General features: G+C 38.5%; 1 protein-coding gene across 7 annotated transcripts in view; it reads left to right on the top strand.

Moving 5' to 3' along the window:
• The window catches only part of DSE (dermatan sulfate epimerase), a 45842-nt gene that overhangs the window by 3090 nt on the left and 20488 nt on the right, over nt 1–22264 (top strand). For 6 of the 7 annotated variants that reach the window (XM_051792135.1, XM_051792136.1, XM_051792134.1 and 3 more), the window contains exons 3-4: nt 10962–11430; nt 21674–21927. In XM_051792135.1, coding sequence (XP_051648095.1) covers nt 11015–11430; nt 21674–21927 — 670 coding nt within the window. In that variant the 5' untranslated portion in view covers nt 10962–11014. Of the gene's footprint in view, nt 1–10961; nt 11431–21673; nt 21928–22264 lie in introns of those variants that run through there. The other variant, XM_051792139.1, reaches the window with a different exon arrangement.

The following is a 22264-nucleotide window of genomic DNA, read 5'->3' as shown; positions in this document are numbered from 1 at the left end:
TAAAGAGCTTAGTTACAGTAGTGTAGCCCCTAAAGCTGTTAAAGCATGGTGCCAGTTTGTGTTCGAGACTGCAGCTACATACTTAATATAAATGATTTAATAGATTCTGCATTTGGCTTCCTTTGAGCTAGTTTTTTGTTTAGATGGGTAAACTTTATACTGATGTCTGTTACCCCCCCTAAGCTCAACTAGGATATGGGGAGGTGTGACAGTGCTGCATTAGTAAAATCCAAAACACTTATGCACTGCACTTTGAGTAGACTTGGTTATCTGCTCAGGATGGAGACAGGGCAGAGGAGGGGACTAAAGCCTTCTAGAAAAAAGGAAATTTAGTTGATGGCAGCAGGGATCTCTCTCATGAATGCTTTGTCAGTAGAAATTTAGCAGAAGTAAAGTGTTAGTGAAGAACTGACTGAAGAAGTTTGGTCATTTTGGGGATCACATGAAGGACAGAGCACTGGAAATAGTTTCTCACATCAGGTGCTGGCATCACACTTTCCTCCGCTCTTGGGACACAGTCAGGTGTGAAAGCATAGGCACAATGCAGCCATTATGTACACAGTCTGAAATTATTTGGTCTTTCTTTCTGTTTTTCCTCTTAGACTCATGGAGTATACAGTAGGAATTGGCAATAGCATTGTTTAGAGCAGGTAAAGGATTGTAGGGACCCTGGTCACTCAGGCAGGTATTGTAAATCACTACAAGAGAAAGATAATTTTAACATATAAGTTCTTTCACCTTGGTTGTCCTAGTTTATGTTTCTATTTTGTTTGTGGGGTTTTTTATCAGAAATATTAAAAATGCTGAACATTTTGTATAAACCTGGTAAGCTTTCTAAGCAAGTGGCTATCTAGAGTTGTTGAAGTATTTTGAAAAGTTATTTACAGGCATTTCTGGGGATATCGTGTCCCTTTCAAGCCTTTTAATTGTATCATTGCACCCATGGCGCATTACACTTTTTGCCCAAACTATCTGTCTGGTTTCAGTTCTGCTATGAGAGCCATACCTGCACAACTTACAGTCAGAAATGAGATCATAAGATTCTAAATTTCAAAATTAACCCATAATTTAATGGTTGTCTTGACACCTGCTCACAACTTGTTCATGCACACTGTGAACAACTACATTTTGCAGGAATAACATAGCCTTTTAACTCCATCCGCAGTTGAGGCTTCTGTCCTTGAAAATGTAGTTGTCACTTTTACCAAGGGTATTCTGTTTTTGTTAAGGGTATTCTAGGGAGTGGTGAGGACAGTAATAGCCCTGAAGGAACTACACGACAATACATTTTATTGTCTCTCCAAATTTGTACCTTGAAAAAATCAGTTGCATCTGGGTACGTGTATACTATATCTGTGAGGAGAGAGAGGAACTACATGCTATATCTATATCTAGAGAAACCCTAGGTAATGAGATAACTGCTGCTGAAAGCAGCAGTGATTTGTACCGATAACAATGAACATAGTGATCTACAGAGAGATTTAACTACCAGGTAGGGTGGTGCAATTTAGTCTACAAACACAGTGAAATTTATCCTGTAACAAGTGAAACAGAAGTTCCTCTAAGTGAGTACACATTTGGCGTCTGCATACTCACATTATAAGATGATATGTAGATAATATAAAAGTAAGTGTTGATTTAAATTGCTTAGATTGCAAGGTCCTTAGGTTCATAAATTGACTAGCATCAGCACCTTTGGACTTTGCTGGTGCTCCTATATGCTGTCACAATAATTTAACTTATATAATTGTCATGGTTTAATCCCAGCTGGCAACTCAGCCCCATTCAGCCATTTGCTCACCCTCCCCAGTGGGATAGGGAAAAGAATTGGAAAAATGAGAACACTTTGTGCGTTGAGATACAGTCAGTCTAACAGGTAAAGTAAAAACTGCACACGCAGGCAAGGCAAAACAAGGAATTCATTCACCACTTCCCATGGGCAGGCAGTTGTTCAACCATCCTCAGGAAAACAAGGTGTCACATGTAATGGTTACCTGGGAAGTCAAATGCTATAACTCTGAACATGCCCCTCTTCTTTCTTCCCCAGTATTATACGCTGAGCATGACACCTTATGGTATGCAATATCCCTTTGGTCAGTTAGCAAAGATCCCTTTGGTCAGTTGGCATCAGCTGTCTCTGCCAACTCCTTGTGCGCCTCCAGCCCCTTTGCTGGTGGAATGGGGGGGAGAGGCAGAAAAGTCCTTGACTGTATAAATGTTGCTCAGCAGTAACTAAAACATCCCTAAATTATCAACACTGTTTGCAGCACAAATCCAAAACATAGCCCCATACCACCTACTGTGAAGATTAACTCTGTCCCAGCCAAAACCATCACAATAAAAATAAAATTTTAATATAGTTCTGTGTGCAACACTGAGTTATAAACAGGATATGGAAGCATAGTTTTGATCACATAGCAGCTGAAGGATGTGATGCATTTTAGAATTCCTCTCTGTTAGTATGATGACCTGTGGACCTTCTTTAAAAATAAAAATGTTTGATATCTTCAGTTATTGGAGTCTGTAGATAGATATAGATATACAGAGAGTGAGAACTAGTTTTGTAAAACTCCAGCAGAAGCACAACATTCAGTTACAACATCTTGAAGTCAATTGAGTGAAGGACAATTAAAACAATAAGCAGGGAAGATTAAAACTGTTAATTACATGTCCTAGAGGAGAACAACAACAACAACAACAACAAACTTAAAACATTTACAAATATTTGGAAGAGTAAAGGCTAGCAAAGAAGAGTTAGTTGGAAAGAGGATAGAAGTTAAAGTCTGAAATGGAAACACTTGTTTTGGTATCAGATATTTCTGATGTTGTAATCGGCCTCCTCAGAAGTGAGGGAAGCTGGATGGCATGCAGCTGTCTGAGATGACTGGGTTAGGCACAAGAAAGAATTCTGACAGCAGTAAAATTGGCTTTCCCCTTTTGCACATATAATCATTTTTTTCCCTGTCCTTTATTTGTGCCTCCTGGGCATTGCAATCACCCTCTGAAGTTTTTCCAGTTTTTTTGTGCTCCATGCTTGTACCACTGGATCTACGCAGAGGCCACTCTCCTGTCTGCCCCAGGCATTCCGTTCCATTTCTCTCTTCTTGTGAGGGTTGGTTGTGCTTCAGGGCCATGGGTTGCTGTCAGAGGAAACCCTAAGTGATGTTCCCAATACCCCACACTGAAGGGTTTACAGCCTTACTGACTTGGAGTGGGTCTCCATGCAAGGGCCAGGAAGATGACTTACTTTTCAGCAGCTGCCAAAGGTGTATTGTTTCACCACCCAGATTGTAGAAGCGCTTTTGTTCTGCGTTTCTGCAGTGCTGTTACTGTCATAGTCCTAGGCCCCAGAAGTGTCCTATGTGCTGTAACAGTGTAACTCATGGTTGAGGGGCTTGATTGCCTTCTGGATCATTAATGGCGCAGACAAACGTGTATCCTTTTGCCCTTCCATTAGTGTTAGCGTTCATGAAAACATTTCTGCAAGGAAAAAACCCTATTTTTAATAATTAAAGTGGCCTTTTCAAAGTATGATAAAGTGCAGGATAAAGTGCTGTTGCTCTAGCAGAAGTCTTTCTGTGGTAGCCTATAGTTTTATGCCTTTGATGGTAAAAATGATTGGGCTTCATTCATTGAATGTGGATGCCTTAACAGGCATGTCTGTACTGGTTGGGAATGATCATCTGCAGGATTCTGGATATCAACATTACTTCCTTATTCATTCTGTAGTGTGAAGTATGGAATAAAAGATCACAATAAGGATTAAGAATAGTCATGTTAGTGCAACCAAAAATTATCAAGAAAGCATTTATATAGGAGGATATATTATAAAATAGAAGGAAATTCCAAATTCACAGATATGGTTTGGATATGCAGAAAATTTAAATCCTGGTTTTACTTGAGGCAGAGAGAAAGTTATGCCTTCACTGTGCATATGCCCTGTTACTTTATATAAACAGAGGTAAAATAGACAAATAAACTTTTCAATGAAAGGAATTAACAGATGAAACTTCCATCACAGCTATTTTACACATCTTACTGTAAACTTATAAAAATACTTTGCTGTTGCTGTCTTATCTGTAGCATGATGGAGAATGGATGCAACCCTCCACTCTCCTGGAGTTGTCATCTCACATGACTGTGTACTGCTCTGCCTGGATCTGTTGAGTTTCGTGTGTAGATCAAAGGACAGACACAAGTTTAAATCTTGACTGCTGACATGATGTCATATACTGATAATCCCTATAGGAACTGGTTGTTTCTGGTTGCTGTTAGGATTTTCATAGCACAGCTGTTATTCAGAAATATAAGTTGATACAAAGCTTCTTTCAAGGTCTTTCAGATCACTTCATAACAAGTGCAATACTAACACCTGGGTACCTGAGCTAGTCTTTATTTATTGCAGATGTAATTCTGAATTATGTTTGGGTGTTCAGTATTTAAGCTTTGAAATACCTTGTACATTATATAATTATGATGTAGCATATTTTTCATAGTGAAAAAATCAGAGGAAGAAATGAAGTAATGTCCCCTGGTGGTTAAGGTCATAATAGGTATTTTTCAAGTTGTAAGCAGTGATTTTTACACCTTTCCAGCATTTTTGTTGGAGAGACAGATGGTCACCGGCTTTAGCTCACTGACCAAAAGATGGGTGAAGTACTTCTGACTGCTCTTATCTTGAGACATGGGAGTTTCCTGCCCTGGTGTCCAGCCCCACAGCTTTGCAAGGGACTCAGTAGTACTACTTGCTGATGTGGGAGCTATACAGCTTGGGAATTTGGTCAGTAGATTTACTGTGATTGTTACAGCACAAAGATAAGCTTATAGTTTTCTTGGTTCTGCTCTATCTACCACTTAATTTTACTGTATTTGGATATGTTTCTCTGTAACCAAGTGACAACATATATATGAGAATTAGTTTCTATTGACCTTTTCACCTCTCTGTTTTCATGGACTTACCCTGCATTTTTTAGTACTAAAATGTCATTGAATTCAGTTAGAAGACTTAATTGTTCTCCCATTTTTAAAAAACTTTGCAAAATATTTAGATTAGTGGTAAAACTGACATGGTTGAACAAAATAGCTCTTCAGTTGACATAACTGTCATGATTTTAGCATGTTACTATTTCCAACGGATTAATTTGATTTTATAGATGCTGCTCTTCTCATCAGCAATAAAGTCAATTGCAACGTGTGTGAAAACACATGCTAATTATTTGAGGTATTCAGACAAAATGCAAGAGGAGTTCCTACAGAAGTTTGCTTTTTTCCACCATGATCTAACCTACCACTCCTCGTGACAAGAAGTTATATTTTGGCAGCTGTCAGCGTTGGGACAAAAAGTTGCACACCTATCTCCATTTAATGGGACAAGATTCCATGCACATCTCATTGCAATGTTACCTGTTAGTTTTGCAGTTTTGGTAGGTCAGTGTCTGTTTCTTGTGAATGATCATTTCTTTTTAAAACATCTATGACTCTCTTACCTGTTTTGGCATTGGTTGCTAAAATTGCTTATTCTAGTTTAGTACAAGTACTTTTGAATGGCTTAATAACGTGATCTTCTAATGTAATTTGTGACAAAATTATAGTGTTCAAAATGAAAATGCAGATTACAATTACAAGCATTGCAAAAAATACATAGAAAAGTTTGGGTTTAGTGTCAATAATTTATGAAGAAGTGATGCAAAAAAATTATGAAATTTAAGTCCATGCTGACTCAGAGATCATTGTCTAAGGTAAAAGTTTGCACACTGAACCTGAAGGTTTGCTTTTTGTCAGTATGGTGGAATAGATTTTCCTTTAAATATTTGAACGCATTTCTTATACAAACACTTGTTTCTCAGGTAGCTCAAATAGTGATAATGAGAACTGTAGCCTTTGTGGAAAATAGTAGCTTCCCAAAAGAAGACAAAAAGCTGTAAAATATGTGGAGAGAAGTCTTTAAATTGTACTTTTGAGTTTTACATTAGTTAAATATATTTATGTTTATATATACATATATGTATATGTTTTTCTTTTCTAACAGGCATAGAGGTTGGATGGTCAAGCAGAGTGTCAGGACTTCTCTTACCTTCTCTTGCCATCAGAGAGATGGCAGTGAGGCATGTTACAGAGGGATTCAGAGGAAAGCCAGGACATCCACAGCAGATACCAGGGTTTTTGCCTGCAGCATCTCCTGAGTAATTTACAAGGAGAAGTCAGCTTGGGAATGGGAAACCCAGCTCTCACTGAGGGTGTAACTGCATCTGCCTTCTTCTGGTTGCAGTCTCCTGTACCTGTTTGAGCATTAACCTTTCCAGGATAGCTGCTAGGGAAGTAGAGGAAGGCTATGACTTCAGTGTGGGTAATACAGTGAAGTGGAAGAGGGCCCATGACCTTGGGGGGGTCACACAGTGATGTGGAGGAGAGCCCCTGACCTCAGCAAGTGTGGTCAAGAGCTGTGGTGACTGAATGGGCAGGTCTGACATGCCCATGGGCAGATCATGTCCAAACCCTTATGCTCTGGGAAGATCTTTCATTCAGAAACCTGATAATTTGTGGTGTTGCAATGCCTCCAGTTTGTGGAAGTTTTAGTCACCAGAAATTCCACCTTCTTTGTTCCTGACTGTAAATGTTAACAAGATACCCATGTCAGAGGTGAGTCATGAACTAGTGTGGGAGATGCTAGCGGAGACACCTGCAATTTCTGCTTCTTAAGAAGTGGTAGAAGTGTCCTAGGAAAAAGCATCCACAAAGCAGAGTGGCTGTTCAGAACTGATACTACATAAAGACACAATTCTTTGCCTGTTTTTAGTTTTTAATGATCCACAAGAAGATCAGATAACTTCAAGGACAGCTGGGCAAGCTCGTGGTCCTAACAGTGCCATCCTTTCCTAACCCACCTCCTCTGCTCCTCACCCGCTCCTCTGCTCTCATTGCTGGAATGATCTTTCTGTGCACATGTGACAGGAGTAAATAGACCTCTCTTCTCTTTTAAGTAGTTTATTTGGTGAAGTTATCAATATAAACCAATGTCCGGTTCAGTTAGTGGCTGCAATGTCACAATTTTTTTTTTTTCTGCAGTTGAACATCCACTAATTGATGCAGATGGGAAGAACTAAAATAGTTAGGATTTAATCAATTTTGTTTTGTTTTGTTTTTTTCCCTGGAATAATTAGTGTTCTTTACTGTTCGATTCTGCTGATATTGGAAATCATGAGAAATGCTCTTTCAATCTAGGACTAAGTGACAAGCTTTTCAAAGCACATTATATATTAGCATTTTCTTCCATGGGCAAGCATCCATCACTCTCCTTTTAATTTTTAATACTTTATCAGGTCATGATTTCCCACCTGAATAAAACCCCCTCATTTTCAGAAGAGGCTGAGTTGCTTGGTAAAGTTTTTCTTGGAAGATGTAGCTTGTAATGATGTAGTGTAATATGAGAGTAAGAAATTCTTTTAACTTTAAAAACTGATATTTTGAGTGCAGAAGGCCTAAACCTTTATTCTTTCGAGCCCTGTGTATCAAGCAAACTTGTAGCAGATTCACTCACAACTGCTAGGTTGGAGATTTTGCAGACAGTTAGCTACATAGGTCTGGCTTCACAGCTATGCAGATAATTAAGGTTCATATGTGTGTCCTGGAACAGTTCTTTAGCTTGCAGTGCGAGTTAACTAAGGAAACCTCAAGGTATAGATTTCAATACAGTTGAATTTGCAATCTGCTTCAGTGCTTTTGGGTTGGTGGTTCCTCCCCCCACCAGACACATTTATACTATTGTAACGAACTCTTCATAGTCCCTAAATGTTACAGGGTTTGGCCACATTCTTCTGCTGAAGGTGCTTTGGTTCTTCTGCAACCACCTGATGATTTTTGAAGTAGTTTTATATATATCTTAACTGTCAGTGTGGTTTCTAAAGAGCTGCCAAACTGAGGAATGGTGATCATTCCTGTTAGCCCTTGTGAAGTTACCTGGGAGAGTCAATAAAGCAATAAAGTGTGTGGTCAGGTTTGGTCCTAGTCAGCGAAGTGCTGGATGGTATGTGTGGTTGAATTCTGCCACTGGAAATTGCTGTGAGGATGGTTTGTCATGGCTTTATCCAGAACTATCCAGTCTGTATTTCCTCACTATCTGGGTGATAGTTCTTATTGCAAATCCACACGTTTATTCTATTTGGAGCTTTGTGATTGTCTTCATTACTTCTTCTGCTGGTCCTGCTCTTAAGGACATCACAGACCTGAGAAAACGTGGAACATCTGTCTCTCTCCTTACTCTCTGTAGCGTGTTTTGAGCTGTAGTCGTGCCATCCTGGGGCCTCTCATGGGCAGTTGTCTCCATGTGGTTGCGGCTGGAGCCTCCACAGAGGTTTGCATGGAAGGGAAGGTGTACTCCTTTGTAGCTGCCTTCTCCCATCCATCAGTCACAGCAGACTGAGCCCTACAAAGTTACAGGACAGGGCTTGCTGTCCTCACCAAGCTGTGGTAATGAGTCATTGTCTTCATATCATAGAAAATCAGTATGATTTAACCAAGAATAAATGACTTTGTACTCCTAATTTTGTTAATGCCTATTGACTTTCTTCCAGATCTTGACTCTGAATATGCTGCTTATGAATATACTATAGATTGGTTTTCCAGTTGTGCTGTTCTTAGCCTAGACAACGTGGTATGGTGGTTCCTCCTCATGTAAAGGTAGAAAAAAGGGTTTACCTTCTCTTTGAAATGCACACATGAAGGAAGGGTGAAAAAGAGGTTATTGAATAGTTAGAGTATGGACTAGGACTTTTTTGGCAACACTAGATGTGTTTGATGATGGTGTAATGCTGGGAAATGTGTGTTCAGATTTACAGAGGAGAAGTTCTGGGAAACCTTATTGTACGTTTCTTAATCTTTGGTGAGAAATACCCTAATTCAGCAAAATCTTAAAACCAACCCTAAATTTATGCATGTTCTTAATTCTCACTTATGTGCAGAAGTACTTACAGAAATCAAACCAAGATAAAAAATGCATGAAGTCCTTACTGCTAGCTGAGATTTTTTTCTGATTATGTCACCCAGGAAACTTTTTCAATGTATGATTAACACAGAAAAACTTACAAGCATTTTTAGCCTTTTTTCAGATATTTTTTAGGTTCTTTCCTCTGCCCGCAGTTCTAAAGGATCATAGAGGCTTTAAAAAAAACTGTAGGGTTTTTTTAATTATTATTATGAAAAAGCAGAGGTTTTATCAATTAAAAAAATGACGTGTCAGAATTAATGTACTGATTTGGCTGGTTTTTGTCTCCTTCCTCTCAAAATATACTGTTGATTAGTTTCCTTATGTATTGGTGAGAATACGATTAGATTTGATTATGTTTGGATAAATTATGGTGCATGTTTCTTTTTGTATGTGTGTATGTGGTGAGAGACTGTGTAGATATAGTCTACACAATATAGACTATATTGTGTATGTGGTAATAAACCAGCCTGTGATTTGCATAATATGTCCTGTAATGATTGGTTTCCATCCAAAAAAGGGCAAAATATACTTGAAAAATGCATTAAAATACTATGAAAATGTCATCTTCAATTACGCTCTGTTAAAGCAATTATGCTGCATGCTGTAATATATAAATTCAAGCAGTTACAGGGTGCAATATTATTTTTGTCCCAGGCAGGAATGCACAAGAAAATATGTATTTCTTGGCCAAAGATGTTTGCCTCCAAATTAATTTTAAGGAGCTGAGCACAAGCACCTAAAGGATCTGAGTAGCCAGTAGTCGTGAAGGGTCCTGGTCTGTAAAGGTTGTCTCATATTAATGACTTTGTTGAATCAGGATATGGGTCTCTAAATAAGGTTTTAGGAACCTAAGTTTCTGTTAGAAAATTTTGGCTGTGGAATAGGGACCTGTGGGGAGAAGTAAAAGGTTGCTTTGTACTTCAACTTCCTGTGAGTTTTATGACTGAATCCTATGAAACAGGTTTTCCATGGGAAAAAAAAATGTGTCTGTTTTTAGGTTTTCTTTCTTTCTATTTCTCCTTTTAATAATTGAAAACTACTGTTCATTATTTACATAAAACTGTCTCACTTGGGCCTGCTTTCCATAACCTTTCCCCTCAGAAGAATTCTAGGAATTTGCTGGCTTTCCTCAGGGGGATCCTGGCCATGTTTTAGCTGAGACTTTAGGCCAGATAGTTGGTAATTTCTAAAAGTAATTTACTATGTTTAAATAGTTACATATAACCTCTGCATAGATTTGCCATCTGAGCCCATTTCAAGAAGTCAGGTACTTAGGAGAATATTCACTTTAATTCAGTGTTCAGCCTTCTTGGTAGCTGGCAGTAAATCTCCACATGTAAAATGGAGAGCCCCTTGGAAAAAAGTACTAGTAATGCAAAATCCTAAATGCCTGGAAGGTAAGGTGTTTCAGCTGTTTTTCTAAGACTGCCACTTTCTCTTCCCCTTTTTTCTTTCTGATTTGTTCTTTTTTTTTTTTTTTTAAATGAGGACGTGTCAGAACCAGAGGCCTTTAAGCACAGTATAAAATGACCCCGGCACAAATCTCCAGCGTTCCTCATCCTTCCAGCTGCTAACATCAGCCAAGGCAGCACGCAGGCTTGGCTGCCACCAGCACAAGCTCCCTGGCTCTCCCCCTTCCTCCTCCCCTCCCACCCTTCTCTGCTTGCCAGTACAGTCAGAGCTGCTTCATATTAGACACCATTGCAACTATTTGAAATCTCAAGTACAAGAGCTGTTGTTCTTTCACCTTGTGTCAGCTACTATGTAGGAGGCAGGGGCTTTCTTCAAAGTGTACAACTTTTTTCTCTTGGATGAATTGTTTTGTCTGAAGTATTCATATAGAAATGATTTGGACGTTACATGGACAATACATGGAGTTCATTAAGTCTAAATGGAATTGTATTTTCTAGAGACTTCTGAATTATAGTGTCTCACAGCTTCATTTTCTAACTCTTTCTTTCACATCCATCTGCCATAGGACATTTCAAAGATGGTTTGGCTGCCATTGAGACCTGGAGATCTGATGCCACAATGAGGACTCACACACGGGGAGCCCCAAGTGTGTTTTTCATACACGCGGTTTGCTTTGCTTTTGCCTACGGCGCCAGGGAGGACCGAGACGTAATGGTTCCTTTTGTCAATGCCAACTATGACAGCTACCCCATGCTCTACTTCTCCAAAGGGGACGTGGAGAGTCTGCGTCTCCAGGCCACCACCACGCACCAGCACATTGCAGCTCGTCTGATTGAGGCAGTACAAACAATGCTGTCGAATCCCCTGGAGTACCTTCCTCCCTGGGACCCAAAGGAGTTCAGTGCTCGGTGGAATGAAATTTATGGCAACAACCTTGGGGCCCTGGCGATGTTCTGTGTACTCTACCCTGAAAACATCGAGGCCGTCAATATGGCCAAGGATTACATGGAGAGGATGGCGGCTCAGCCTAGTTGGTAGATTTTTGTCTTTTTGTTTTTTTTAAGTTGTTCTTTCTGTATAAACTGCTTACAGTTGGAGGAGTGAGTGGATGAGTGGGTTGCTTAAATTATTTCAGTTGTTCTAACATTCACTATAACAGTGACTAACCTACTGAATGCATTTACCCTCATCTGGACCATCAGTGACACACAGCTTTACATCTTCACTGGACTTACCCTCTTGCAAGTTAACGCTGAAAGAAGGTGCACCCTTTGTGCACCAGCCTAATTACTGAAAAAAAAAAAAAAAGTAATCCAAACCCACTCTCAGTCAGAAGGCAGAAGTTCACACTGTTTTGTGGCAAGAAGTGCTAAAAGTGTTGGGTTTTTTTTTTTCCAGACTCATACATATCTTTTGGATAGTTCTTCCTTAGGAAGAATTCAGTAGAGGGGGACCTATGAAAAAGGTGCACTTTGCAGACTGTGACCCAGGATTGCGGTCACTGTGAGTAGGTTAGAGGATGGGAACGTGGGCTTTGCCAGGACAGTGGCTTCTACTCAGGGACTTGAGCTGGAGCTGGATGGGGCACTCTCGCAGCTGCTGTTCTACAGCTCTGTGACAGCAGAAGTCTGAGTCAAATTTCAAGTCAGCACAGGAAGAAACATTAACTGTTCAAGCAGTATTCATTATTCAATCTACTATTCCTTACCTTCTTTGTGTTAAAACCAACTAGTAGTGTTCCTAGAAATGGCATCCATCCATGAACCATCATTGGAATTGTGCTGGATTTGAGCTAGCATAACTTGGGATCTGTATTCTCTTGATGGGCATAATTGGAAAGGCATTACAGTGTTCAGCTTCCCATACACTAAATATTAAAGTGGTGAATGCCACAGAAATACATGGGCTAGAACAAAAGAAGTGATGGGAGAGAGAAGGGACACTCTAGCCATATGCTGTCTGTGTGTCACAGAAGAGAGGATACATGGGAGTTGGGAAGAAAAGTATTGTCACAACAGGATGGTGGTCATTTCCAAAATCTTCCACTGAAGCATAGCAATACAAAGCTTCAGTCTTAGCTCCAGAGACAGTTTGTGTTTCTCCTGGCACATTGACAGGGATATAGCTTACAGAGATGAATCCAAGGATGTGTGACCATCTTCAATAGGACCTACAAACTGCTCCAAAGTCAACACTCTACACTCTTTTCACTGTAAGCACATAGTTACATGGTTATCTGTTTTATTGAAAAAAGAAAGAAGAGCAAGTATTAGAGTAGGAGAACTTATTTGTGTCTGTTCTTCTCTGTTTCCTACATCTCACTCACTGTTTCAACCTTATTTAAGTTCCTTGTGTTCTGTGATTCCTGCCTTGGATTAATTTGGGTTCTTCTGTCCCTTGCTAAAATGCTCTCTCTTGACCCAGCTGACCAGATACCAATCAAAACCAATCAGATATCTTATTTCCACTTGGCTTTGATGTTATTTACCTCCCCCAAACTACTGTTTTCCTCAAGCAAGTGTCTTGTATTACCTTGGTGAAAAAGAAGCCATCTTTTCCTTCTGTTGTAGAGAACCCATCCAGCAATCAATAAAGGTTTAATCAAGGTTCTCTGCTTTGCAAAAGAAGTAGGTGTAAAGTGCTTAGTAGTGGATTTGCAGAAGGAGGAAATCAGAAACATAGGCAATAGGGCTGGGGTAAGCTGACCTTTGTATAACCTCCAGTTGGCCAGCTGTTCAAATGCTGTGACAGAAACACTAGTCTGGTTTCCATTCTGGTTTTGCCTCTGAGATCTTATGGCTGAATGCTGTCAACATGGAGTTTACACTATAGCTCCATCAGTTATGGCAATAATATAAACCTCTTTCCCTTGTCCAACAGTGGTTTTCAGGAAAGCAGGAATGTGACATCTCTGAAGCATGTACTGCGCTGTCTGGCTTTGCTTAAATAGGTTAGCACGTCCAGAAGCTGAAGGAGCTGGTGTTGGCAGCTTGATTCTTTCAGCAGTATAATCTGGATTTCTTTTAACTTCTGCTGTCATGGCATTGACTCTAAAAATAGTTCTAGAATTAAAAAAAAAAAAAAAAAAATCAATCTTAATGAGTTTCCTCTAATTTTTTGTGGCAATATTAAGTAAAATTTAAGCCTTACCAAGAAACAATACTTTGGTAGCATGTGCAGTAGTTGGATAAAAGAAATACAGTTTAAAATGTCACTGGTTATTTGTTCCAGAATTCTAGGAGACTAAGGAGACTAATATTTTAAAATTCATCTTTACATTTGTAAAAATTGTTACCTTCGATAGCCCTGATATGGTTCAACATCTCAGGATACAATTACGAGAAAGTCTGCTGATAATCGATACCATGTACACATGGTACGTGGAAGAGGCATGTAATTAAGCACATTTATCCTTTCTCATCTATTAAAATAGTCATTTTATATCACATAATAAAGTACACCCTTAAATGGGTTCCCATTCATGTCAACTAACAGAGCTTGAGCTGTTTGTCATAACAACCCATGTTGATAGGCATGCTGCTCATTAGCAGAGCATCCCTAATGGCTACATCCTGGAGTAGGTTTACATTTTAAAATAAACAGAGGGGCAATTGCTAATAGCTAACTATAACAATCACCCAAAATAATATGGGAATGACAGTGTTTTGGAGTCTAGCAACAGCAGAATATAGTGCATTAATATTTCAGTTAAAATAGATAAAATTTAATAGTTTTACTGGTAAAAATTAAAAGCTGGTATTAAATAACCCCCTTGATTTTCCATGGATGCGATATCTAGATGCTGTCTAAAATTTTAGGGAATTTGTCCTTATATTTGAACCGTGTTATCTTCTTTTAGAGACAACAGAGGATATTGATGCGTTTTCTGGCATTTTATCTCTGACTGGTCTCTAGAGCCCTCCCCACCAGAAGGGCGTTTTGGCCGAGGGGATCTGTACTCGTGATTCTTTCCATATGCCGCCTTGTCCCATTCCCGTACTGAGCGGAATGATGTAATCAGAGTCACACATCGTGCAGAAATAAGAGTCCACTCAGATTCTGTGTTTTGTACAAAGTAGTGAAAAACTCTTCTTTACTAAGACAGCCTTACAAACAAATGCCTTAGACATTCAGAAATTCTGCACCCTTCTTGCAGCAGGAGAGATGTCTGTGGGTCGTTGGGGTTTTTATTTTTTTTGCCTTTTTTTTTTTTTCAGTTGATGCCCCATTTTTAAAGACAAGTATGTTACCAATGTGCAGTAAGGTGTGGGATTTGACAGTTAGCCGGCTCTGTGGGTTTCATAGGGGAGATAATTACTGTCAAGCACATGCAGACATTCCAAGGAAATAACAGTGACTAAGGAGAAGCTCACAGGAGGCTTCAGCATAACCAATCTGTGACCTTTCTGCTATTTTCTTATAAACTAGAAATCCTGTAGCCTTTTGCTAGTCACTGTTTACCAAAAAGTGTTGGAGCATCCTATAGACCATTGCTGTTAGTGTCCAGATAGTGCTAAATGTTGAACAGTACAGATTGCAAAGTAAAAATATATACATATAAATAATTAAATATGTAAATAATCATTTAACTAAAATTAATTCACACGTGCCAAGTTGAAATAAAGCGGGTCTCTGTGCTGACACCAGAAATTTATAACATCTGTTTGATTCCCAATAGTCAACCAGCAGTTACATTCAAAGAAAACTTAGGGGAACTTTATAAGACTGTGGCATAGAAGTTAGTATAAAATAAACTTGGGGGATGCTGATATGCTGTCTCCTATGGGGAGGAAGAAAAAGAAAAGGGAGGGTAGGGGGATGAATTTGGTGTCTGGAATATGTATTACGTTAGTAAGTGAAATATCAAACCCCTATGCTGTTTTTATCTTTCAGGTGTGTAGCATTTAAAAATAAAAATTTTGTGTACCCCGGCAATTAAATAGGTAACTGGATTTTGAAGAGCTTCTTTTATATCTTGGGGTTTTTTTAATTGGTACAGCAGATAAATTGGTGCTGAAGTTCTGTGGTAGCTAAGGGGAGCTCACTTTGTGGCATGCCTGGTATAAAACTTTGCTAAAACAAGAGTTAGAGGTCATCCATTGAAATAATAACAAGATTTCTGTGTCTGCTTAATATGACACTGAGAACAACTAAAACAGACTTAGTTTATTAATGTGTCAACACAGAAGCATCATGACAGATAATAAAAGGGAGCACCGTGTGAAAAGGACTCTCTTGTAATCAAAACCAAAAATGAGCAGAGGATCTAAAAGAAGCTTTAGAAGCATTAGAATGGTGATTATAGACCAATGGGGATGAAAGAGAGATGAAGGTTTTTAAGGGACTATAGTTTAAGTTGCCTCCTCAATACCTAAACCTAGATGTAAAGTAGTAAAACACTACTTTAATAGTAAGCTCTTAAATTTTCTGTCTATATGTTGCCTTTTTTTTCCATGCTGATATGAAGGTAGCCCTTTACATTTAACTACTCCTTTGTTTATCTTCCTGTCAACTGAACTTCAATAAACATGAGCATGTCAGCTGCTGCTGAAAAATGACTGGTAAAGAGATAGGATAAAACTTGTCATGTTTTACCTTAGACACTGGAAATATAAATCATCAATTTTTCAAGCATGTTTTTTATTTTTAACATTTTTGTTGTTGCAAATGACAGAGCACTAAGGTTGTGCAGATAATGGCCTTTTGTTTTGGCAGCCAATCAGAAAAATGTGGAAAGGGTGAAAGCTGAGAGGTTGTTTTGAATGAAACAGATTTTTTCAAAGATTTTTCTTTTTAGTTCCCAAAACAACAAGTGTAAAATACTGTTCCATTAGTGAAGAAAATAGTCCATTTAAGAACATTAAAATACTTTGTTTTGAAGACTTTGTAAGAAAAATACCTAAAATCTGGTCTAGTTTATAAAATAAATGTTGGTGGTCACATTCCCCTTGGCAGGTATATTCCCTCTTGGTATGTATACTTTGTCTAACCATGGAAGAATATTTCTCCTTTGCCTGATGGGAGGTTCCCCCAGAAGTGAGTCAGAAAAATAGTAAGAGTACTAAGGCACTGCCCTTGGTATTGGGAAGACTGTACAATTACACAAGTGATTTCAGGATCAAGAGGTCAGTTGGCCCTATTACATGCCTCATTTGCCTCCACACTTGATTTTTAATGTGCACTTAACCAGGCTCTTCACTGGCTACCATGTCTGAGATAGAAGGCATCAAAATGCACTAGAGGGCTGTCTTTCAACTAATTTTCACCTGTAAGCCATTAGAAAAGAGCCTTGACTCATTTCCTTTGCATCCATATAGTGAGATTGAGAGTTTCAGTCCTTCACTCTCCACCTCCTAGAGTTATTATACAGTAATTTTTCATGGGAAAGTTCAGAGCATTAAAATTCAGGATGCGGATTACTTGTGTAATGCATGTGTCAGAATGTGCTTAATTCTTCATTTTGCATGCAGTGATGCCATGCTAATTGTTGACCTAGAGGCCAAAAATCAGATCTCACACTGATTGGAAGGGTATTCTGTGTCTCAGGTTAACGAGTGTTATTTTCCTATTTACTTCAATTTGTTTATAAGAAATGGATACAAAGTGAGGCAAGGGCAATTCTAGACATCCCAGGAGCCGTGATCAGTGAACTCAGTCAGTAAAGTTTGATTTAAATCCTGCCTTGAGCTGGGCAGACTGTTTTTTCCCTCTTCACTTATATTTCTGAGAGAAATGCTAATAGAATCGCAGAAACATCAAATGGTTTGGGTTGGAAGGGACCTTAAAGATCATCTAGTTCCACCCCCCCTACACGGGACATGGACATCTTACACTAGACAAGGTTGCTGAAAGCCCCAGCCTAACCTTGAACACTTCCAAGGGTGGGGCATCCACAACTTCTTGAGCAACCTGTGCCAGTGCCTCACCACCCTCACAGTCAAGAGTTTCTTCCTAACACCAAATCTAAATCTCTCGTCTTTTAGTTTAAAACCATTCCTCCTTGTCTTATCATTATCTGCCCATGCAAAACCCATCTTTCTTGTAAGCCCTCCTTTAGGTACTAGTAGGCTTCTGGAAGGTCCCCCTCGAGCCTTGTCATCTCTAGTCTGAGCAACGCCAGCTTTCTCTCCCTGTGTTCAGAGGAAAGGTGCTTCAGCCCTCTGAGCATCTTTGTGGCCTTCTCTGGGCTTGCTCCAACAGGTCCACGTCCTTCTTTTGTTGGGGGCTGCAGAGCTGGATGCAGTCCAGGTGGCATCTCACTGGAGTGAGGAGGGGGAGAATCACCTCCCTCAACCTGCTGGCCACGCTGCTTTTGATGCAGCCCAGGACACACTTGGATTTTTGGGCTGTGAGGGCACATCACTGGGACATGTCCAGCTTTTCATCCACCGGAACCCCAAATTCCATCTCTGGAGGACTGCTCCCAGTGAATTCTTCTCCCATTCTGTATTCATGTCTAGGGTCGCCCTGACCCAGGTGACCCTAGTTCAGTAAGGAATTAGTAGTGAGTAATGGGGGGGAAATACAGAAAACTGTTTCTACTGAGAGAAAAGGTATTAGTAGCATTAGTAATGTTATCAAGAAGTTGAGAGGTTGTGGTAATCTTGGCTGATAGTGATTTTTACTTCCCATCCAAAATTTTATACAAATGGTATACTTATTTAGAGCATGGAATCACATTTAATGAAGGTGGTATGTATACACAGAACAAACACAGTGCATGCAGGATGTGTCCTGATGCCATAAATTGATCACTGGAGAACTGGGTCTTAGCTCCCCCTTCAGATTTGTCGTTCATTGTAGAAGGTGGCAAATCTAAAACAGATAAACCACATTGCACCATGCTAAAAACCATATACTTACCCATAATTCCAACCTTACCCATAATCTCTTTCTTTCTCCAGTTTCTTCATGGAGGACTTAGATCAAACTCTAAGTGTTTAAAATAAAGTAAAAAAAATATTTTATATGACAAAGACGAGCAGAACTTAAAAAAACACCCCAGGCATGTATTTATCCTGTGCCATTCACAGAATTCATCCAAACAGCAGGTTTTTGTGCAGAACAATGCATATGGCTTTAGGTGTTTGCAGAGTTGGATCATTATATCCCAAACCCATTCAGCACTTTTTGCTCTTTTATAAACCTTCTCAAATTTCCATATAGGCACCTCTTCCAAATACGGATGTAGGTATATAAGTGTAAAAAGCTATCGTAGGGATGCCTTTATATTTTAGCTGTTATTTTAAAATACATTTTAGAATTTTTGGAACAGTTGCCTTTGCTCAAATGGTTTCTGGTTGCAACTAAGTAGTTACTCTATATTAAGGAATCTGTTAGAGATGTTTTTATTTACTGTGGATTTTTTTTAACATCTAATTGCTTTAAAAGACTGAAGAGGCTAATGCAGCTTTGCAGTAAAGATTACTTGCTCTCTTCAGACACAATTGCCAAGCCGAGGTTTATACTTTCTGATGTTAAATTTTACTCCTGAGGGGCTTAGAAAATAACCATTTTACAGTGCAAAGTGTTGGCATGTTTTTACCTATCTTTATTTGTACAAATACACCCAGCTTTTCTTAGTAGTTAGCCCTGAGAACTCTTTTTTTCACCTCTGTTCAGTGCACGCCTGTGGCTCCATGCTTTCCCACAGTTTATCAGCCAGGCTGTTTACCAGATCTGACACTAAGAGATGCATTTGAAAAATGAGGGCATAATTTAGATACGAAAACCGTTTAGTGCTTGCTACTTGACCACGCTTCTTGTGAATAATATTCCTCATGTTTGGTGTACATTGCCCGATTCCCTTGAAATTAGGTTAAGGGGGGGTGCACTGGTTTATAGCAGCTAGAGTTGTAACTTCAAAAGGGCTTCATTTTAAGAATGGATGTTAACTGTGGGTTTGTATGTTTAGAAATGAGCATCTTAAAATCATCATCTTTAATGTTCCAAGCAGAGGCCTTTAAAGTGAAATTTCCTGTACCCATTTGAACTCTGATTTCTGAGTATGCAAAGGTTTAGTGAAAAGGAAAACTGAAAATACTTTGGAAATTAAGATTCATGATATAGATGATCAAAGGAATGTTCCTGTGTCAACGGATTACTGACAGGAATCATGGTACCGATGTGGCATATAATTGGCATAGAATGCAATTTTACTTTTACGTACAAGACCAACAACATTTTAAGAGCTTTTTTAATTATAAGGAAAGATGAAAATAGAAATAGAGATGCAGAGAATTAACTGAGATTGACAAATAACCAGTTAACTCAGATTTTCAATGTTTGTGCCTCAGTGACGGGGTGGCATGCTTACTGCCATGGTGTAGTTTACAAGATGGCATTAGGTCAAAGGTTGGGCTCAGTGATCTCAGAGGCCTCTTCCAACCTAGTTCATTCTGTGATAAAAAAATCTAAAGAGTCAGAAAAGTTGCCTGCCCAGTTCAGCTATGCTTTTTTCCAGTGTATCTGGAAATACAAAAAGAATGAACATCTTAAAAAAGCGTGTAAATATTTTGGTTTACAGGTTTGCAGGTTTTTTGCACAACAATCCAGAGAAAGCATAAGTAGGAAATTTTACAGATGCTTTGACAGTTATTTTTTACCACACTTACAGCTGTCTGTCTTAATACTGTTCATAACCATTTTCTGTCAGTGCCTGTTAGCCAAGAAAATTATGCAAACAAAATAATCTAGTCCAGTAAAAACCATAGTTCAAAAAAAAAAAGTCAAATCCTTCTGCACAATCCTGAGTGCATTCATGTGTCTAATTGAAGATCTGTGAGACAAATATCTCATTTTAAAAAAGAAAAAAAGAATATTTAACTTCACTTACCAGAAGATGGGATCAAAGCTGAGAAAGTGAACAGTTAAAACTCTGGAAATTTAGCAAATCAAAAAGCATACAGAGGTTTTCCTTACATACAAGTATAAATGTGCCAAGTTTATTTGAGTTCTTCCAATGATGTTAAATATACTGAAATAAAAATTAAATGTAATTTTTTCCCACTTCCACATGTGTTTTACTATTGCTGCAGTGTCCTAGACTGATGATTGTAATTTCTACATGGTTTATTAATGCATTTTGAATGCAAATAAATGCTTCCGTAGCAGAATGATGATATTACGATTTTTTTTTTAATCTTTTGATGTTTTTTCTCATCTGCTCATACTGCTGCTTACACGAACTAAGATGAAATCATATTTACAGAGTCATAGAATAGTCAAAACTGGAATGTGTGTGCCTTCAGGAGCACACCACAATATCCACTGATTACAGGAGGACACTCTCTCATCTCAACTATTTAAAATTAATTTCTGTAATAAAAAATATATTGCAAAGAAAGTGAAAGAGGAGAACAAGCATAAAAGCAACTGATGATTGTTCAGTTTATCAAAGTTTATTTTTACTATGTATTCCTTCACATTTCCTTCTCTGTCAAACCACGGCCTGGAAGTACTGGAAGTACTGTAAAACTAAAGTCTTTGACACACAATATATGCTTGATTTAAGACAAATATTTCTTCTACACTACCTCCATTATGAATTTTCTTGGTATAAATTTACTGTTTTATGAAGTTCAGTGTAATCATTGGATACAAGCCAGTAGTTCCTAGAAAATAATTTTGAGTAGTGACAGCATTTTGTCTTTATCTTAGCATTAAAAAACCCACAGTGTTTATTAAATATGCTAATTCGAACTGTAGTTACGAAAGTAAATTTCATCTTCTCTGCTTTTACCTTGAATGCATTTGGGAAATGAGGAAACAGTATAATCAGTTATTTTATTATACTTGCTTTAAAGACAGCTTTAATCCCAGAGGCACCATTTATTAACAATTGTCTCGTCTGGAAAAGAAAACAGGTTTGTTACAGGAGGTTGTAGGAGTATAAACTATGGGATATTACTTTATCACAAAAATTATGTGAATCTTACTCCAGATGAATAGATTCCATTGCTATACGTTCAGTATTCTACCTATCTTTTTCCTAGCAAAACCCAGTATATTTTTTTAATCTTTAATTTTTTAAAAAATGTTTAATTTTTAGTAACTTAATCTTTCTAATAAAATTAATGACCTATGAAGGTTAATGTTGTCCATACTTAGGATAGAAAGAAATTATCTTAGAGACTTGGTAAGTAGTTTACTAGGGTGCTAAAGTTCAACATGAATGGTCTACTTCAGAGACATTAAATCGTATACATATCTCAGTACAGTAAGGGAGAAAACTAAGTAGGTGAAACTCAATGAACAGGTGTCTTTCTTTCTTGACAGGCTAGTGAAGGATGCCCCGTGGGATGAGGTCCCTCTTGCTCACTCCTTGGTTGGTTTTGCCACTGCATATGACTTCTTGTACAGCTATCTTAGCAAGATTCAACAGGAGAGATTTCTTGAAGTAATTGCCAATGCCTCGGGATATATGTATGAAACATCCTACAGACGTGGATGGGGCTTCCAGTACCTTCACAACCACCAGCCTACCAACTGTGTGGCCCTGCTAGCTGGAAGCCTGGTTCTGATGAATCAAGGTATGTGCTAAACCATAGGAATGTTTTTTCTGAAGTGTATCAACTCAAATCAGTCAGTTATGCAGCAAAGGTCAGGATTTGATAAAAGTGCTTCTGAGTGTACAGCAGTATTGGGTTTGCTCTTTCACTGCTTAGTAAAATTTAATTTACTGAATAGAACAAAAGTTTGTGGGCAGATGTACAAGGCCTAATATGTGTGTATATAAATTCAGATATCTAAGTGATTTTGAAATTCTTATCTCACATTTTATAAGAATTAAAAATCCCCTTGTGTACAGTCTGTCCAGTCCAGATTTATAGACAGCATCTTTAAGGGTAGATTATCAGTAAAAAGGGA

The sequence above is a fragment of the Manacus candei genome, unplaced genomic scaffold (genome assembly GCF_025592945.1).
Source record: "Manacus candei isolate 608988 ecotype Guabito, Panama unplaced genomic scaffold, ASM2559294v1 h1tg000034l, whole genome shotgun sequence".
Lineage (NCBI taxonomy): Eukaryota > Metazoa > Chordata > Aves > Passeriformes > Pipridae > Manacus > Manacus candei.
Note: the sequence above shows the minus strand (reverse complement) of the source record. Positions and strands in the feature narration are given on the sequence as shown.